Source organism: Colletotrichum aenigma (assembly GCF_013390185.1).
Source record: "Colletotrichum aenigma strain Cg56 chromosome Unknown KSG_Cg56_contig01, whole genome shotgun sequence".
NCBI classification, from domain to species: domain Eukaryota; kingdom Fungi; phylum Ascomycota; class Sordariomycetes; order Glomerellales; family Glomerellaceae; genus Colletotrichum; species Colletotrichum aenigma.
Genome location: NW_023500907.1, coordinates 6,770,323 through 6,774,531, shown reverse-complemented (window position 1 = coordinate 6,774,531; position 4,209 = coordinate 6,770,323). Strand labels below are relative to the sequence as shown.

At 56.6% G+C, this 4,209-nt stretch overlaps 1 protein-coding gene across 1 annotated transcript; it reads right to left on the bottom strand.

The window, feature by feature from the left end:
- Positions 1-3,497: 3,497 nt before the first annotated feature.
- Positions 3,498-3,951, bottom strand: CGCA056_v001800 (uncharacterized protein; the record flags this gene model as incomplete). The annotated part of the gene is made up of 3 exons (XM_037317060.1): positions 3,498-3,615; positions 3,703-3,780; positions 3,839-3,951. 3 exons carry the CDS (start codon positions 3,949-3,951, stop codon positions 3,498-3,500), a joined length of 309 nt encoding a protein of 102 aa, XP_037185489.1.
- Between the last annotated feature and the right edge of the window lie 258 nt (positions 3,952-4,209).

The following is a 4,209-nucleotide window of genomic DNA, read 5'->3' as shown; positions in this document are numbered from 1 at the left end:
GGCTCGTTGCGAGAAAAGGAGTTAGACCCCAAATAGGAGATGGTTGGCCGCGCCGCGGAACGGGAGCGTGGGCTCAGGGAAACGGAGGGTAGCGTGTGCCTCGGTACCGAGCGAGGAGGGAGAAGAGAACGGGAGAGGGTTGGGAGCTGGAAGGCCGGAGATGTTGGAGCCCAGAGCTGAGGGCCGGAGCCTGGAGGTTAGGACAAGCAAGCGCAGACAAGGTCCAGGGCCAGATAACCGCGGCCGCGGAGCTGAGGGAAAGCGCACCGCAAGTGGATTCCTGTGTTTTTTTTGTGCCCTTCCCGCCTTCCCTCTGGCCCCTCTCTGTCGACATTTGGTGACATTGTGGTGGTACGCCGTGCAGATAGGGAAGTCTGGGTATGGCGGTACGGCGGTACAACGGGAAGGCGGACGGCGCAAATACGTGCTGTTGGTATAGGGTTCCCTGACTTTGGGTTTCCATGGGAGTTGCCGCTCCTCGTGGAACAGCACCCCAAACCACCAGCCGGCCCAGCGGTAGGCAGGCCTGAGGACGTTGTTGCCAATCCTGCTGAACGCAAGGGAAAGGAATAGCCATGGTCGATTGCCAATGGTCTGTTGGGCGGTGTGGGACTGCACTGCGACCGTATGAGCTGAGTCCGGCGAGCAGCGAGATGTGATGTGAGATTCAATCCACTTTGACCTGCATCTCATGGGTGGTCACGTCTCATGGAAGAAACAGAGAAGAATTGGCAATGGAAGCACTGGAGCGCTCAACTGGAGCGGAGCACTGCTGCTGGAACCCCCCCTGGCACAGCAAGGCAAGTGTGAATGTCGGATCCGGTGTGTATTGGTTGGGTCGTGCTCTGGCCGGGCGGGCACCGACCCAGGATGGAGAGAGAGAGATGGAGATGCGCGCAGAACCACACTGATGCGGCACTGTGCGTGTTCGTTGGGATACCCATCAGCAGGTGTAAGTGAAGTGGTGGTGGAAGGCAGCTGCCTTCATCCTGTCTCTCTGAGTCTGCCCCTCGGTCTCTCTCTCCCCCCCCGAATGGAAGGCGCTCGACCAGGGAGGTACGAAATGGGCCCTTGTTCTTTCCCTTGAGTGTCTCCATCCAGTCGTGGGTGTTGCTGGGATGTGAAAGTGGGGCGTGAGAGCCCAGGCCCCAGAGAACAGAGATCTGCGTCTTTTTTGGCGCTAGCCTGTTGAATGATGAGGTGGAATGCCTGTCGCTGACCCACTCTCTTTTTTCTCATTGCATCGGCGAACCAGCTCCAGCAATGCAAGGTGAAAACTGATGATCCCCTGCACCTTGCCTCGTCTTGGCTTCGAGTCTTGGGAGGGGGGCTTGATGTGCCGATTCTTCCATCCGTCACTGGCCACTGAGAGCAGAAGCCCATGTCGATCGTCGAGATGCTCGGTTGCCATTGCATTGGCAGTTGCAGTTGCAGGACCAGGAGTACTGCGTAGCAACTTCAAGCCCCCAAACTTCAAGCATCGACGCACTATCACCACCAATCACCACTTGCACGCCCAACCTGTCTGTCTGCAAGGCCGACAACGACAAGCCGAGGAGCCCCAGGGCTAGGGAAACTAGGTCCCAGGTTGCAGGTGAGGCCTGTCTTGCGCGCGTGGGGTGTACCTTATTCGTACGTGCATGCTGCTGACTACTTACAACTCTTCCCTAGGCCAGCAAGCCGACTAGTTCCTCGCCTTCTGCAAGTCCCAAATACCGTCGTGCAGCTGTCAGTGATCACCATCATTCAGTCGCAAAAGTCAACGCGAACATCGGGACCGTCTCGGCGCGGCAGTCAAGGAATGCCAATTGCCATGGGCACTTCCCGGATTACGGTACCTGCCCATCCAAAAGCACTGCCCCGTGTCTCGAAACCCCCGTCGATCCCGAGTCCTCTTCCGACGACAGCCACAACAACGTCAAGAGACAAGTAACAAAGAAGCAAATCCCGCCTCTTCCCATGATGCCGGCCAAGGGGGGTAACACAGCAAAGAGGGACTTGCCGTGTGGTGCCCGCGATCTAGACTCCCCGAGTGTGGGACCCTGACTCGGGCGGAGTCGAAGGAATGCTTGCGCTGGAGTCGATCCCAGTGGACCAAAAGAGCATAGGCTCCTCGGGGACTTCTGAGCCCGCGCGTTGAGCACAACACTAGCCCCGACGGGCGTGACGAACGGGGCTCTGCCACCAAAAATATTCTCCGCCCGCGACAGAGATTGTACGACGCGATACAATGAGTGGGTTCCAGTGGGCTATGGTCTGTGTTTTGTGCTGTGGGCTTTGACCTTTTGTCCATGTCCTTTGGACCGCGACAGACACTCCGACCCGTGTCTCCTTGTCTGCTTTGTACGAATGCTATGGCATCATACTTGGGGGCTTGTCATCGCCTTCGAGACGACATCTACTAGACAACTGAAGCGGTGCCGCCGATTGCGAAACGAGGACCACGCAAAACACGACATGCCCTACTACGACTCGACGCAGGGGCGTTTATCAAGCCTTTGGGGATCTTGCTGGCGTCTCGAAGGTTAATTTGGCGTAGCCCAGGGCTTGGGATCAAACGGTGGTCTAAACTCTCTGACCTTGAGATCGCCCTGCCACTACGATGTTTAGGGGTTCGCCGGTTTCCTAACCACATACACTTGTTCTGTTCTGTCTCTAAGTTGACCTAAAACATTCGTTTCCTGAGCTACGACGACAGACGGAGTCAAGACAAGAATAGCCACTCATGGGACGAAAGCCCTCTCCTCCTCTATCCGTCTTTGCTTCCCGTCCCCCTCGACAATTATCGGATGGTTCAACGCCCGTGTGGCGGAGTGTTCGGTCAAGACAACCGGGAGGCCACAGGGAGAGAACAGAAGCTGGCCGTTCATCGCCAACAGCCCTAGGTGCAGACTTACCTGCGAATACCCATACTGCGACCCCTCCCTTTCTGAGAGCACATATTGCGCTGTCACATCTCCGAGATGAAGATGAGGATGGGTAAGCATAGACCTGAGCAGACCACCCATCGTTGGGGACTCCTACGCGACTTGCGTCTTGTCGAATGCTGCTTTTCCCCTGAAAGTGTAGGGAACCAAGATGTCTCTGCACGTGTCTCCTGACACTGTCTGATGTTGTGCTTGTCCCTGTCACCCACAAGAGGTTCGGGGCCTACCTTAGCGTTTCCCCCGCAAGTTCGACTTGTCAAACGAATACTCGAGCTAGGGGCGGGCGCGAGCGCAGACAGGGACACTGACGCCGGCTCGTCTAATCTTGTCTCGAGTTTGTCATTGCCGCTTACCACCACTATCAAAGTCGAGACGCGACGCGCCGCTCTCTCTGACGCACAGGCTACTGGGACATCACAAATAACTAGATATGAAGGACCGCCGTTGCCTGAGCTCGCAATTAAGAGAAGAGTTGCGTGTCCAGCAGTAGTGGCAAGGGGGTGGTCAAGTTGCCTTACCCTGCCTCGCACAGGACTGAACGTTACCGTGCCTCTAATGATTACAGAGATCTTAGAGTGTCGATCTTGTAGGGAACGACTGCAGTTGCGAGCGCGTAATTGCAATCGATTTGCCGAAAGCCGTGGAGTGCTCGCTTCTAATCTCGATGGGAGCTGCTGCGGCGTACCGACTGGAAGAAATCGTATCTCAACAAGATACATAGGTGCACACCGGGATTCGAAGGCGCTGAGCATCTGTGCTGTACCGTCTGTACCAACCACAGTTAGAAATCTTGACGGCGGAATGCCAGGAGGTTGACACCCTGTTGTCTCCAATTTGGTTGACGGTGGGTTTCCTGGAGAGCATCAGAATTCAGAAAATAGCCTCGGGGATGAGAAATGGGCGGGACTAACTGGAAGAGGCTGTAGCGGCATCCGCTCCTTCGATTTTTAAATGGGATTTCCTCCTGTTCCCTGTCGTCGGGCACCTCGACTACGGCGGACGGGCCACACCTCCACGTCGACATGTCGCAGCTGAGATCTGCCGGGGGCGGATTTACCAGGAATACCGAGCTAGACGCGAGGCCGGGGGCCGGGGGCCGGGGACCCAAGATCAAACCCGAAGGTCGAAGGTGTGGCTCAGGGTGGCCCAAGGTGATGGTGAGAATGGTAGGGGTAGGGCCCAAAGTTCTAGGCAGCTTCACCTGGGTTCCTTGCACCTTAAGTCGAGGTCGAAGCTAGGAAGATGCTCTAGCGCCCAGCTCTGCCCTGCGTTACCAACGTCC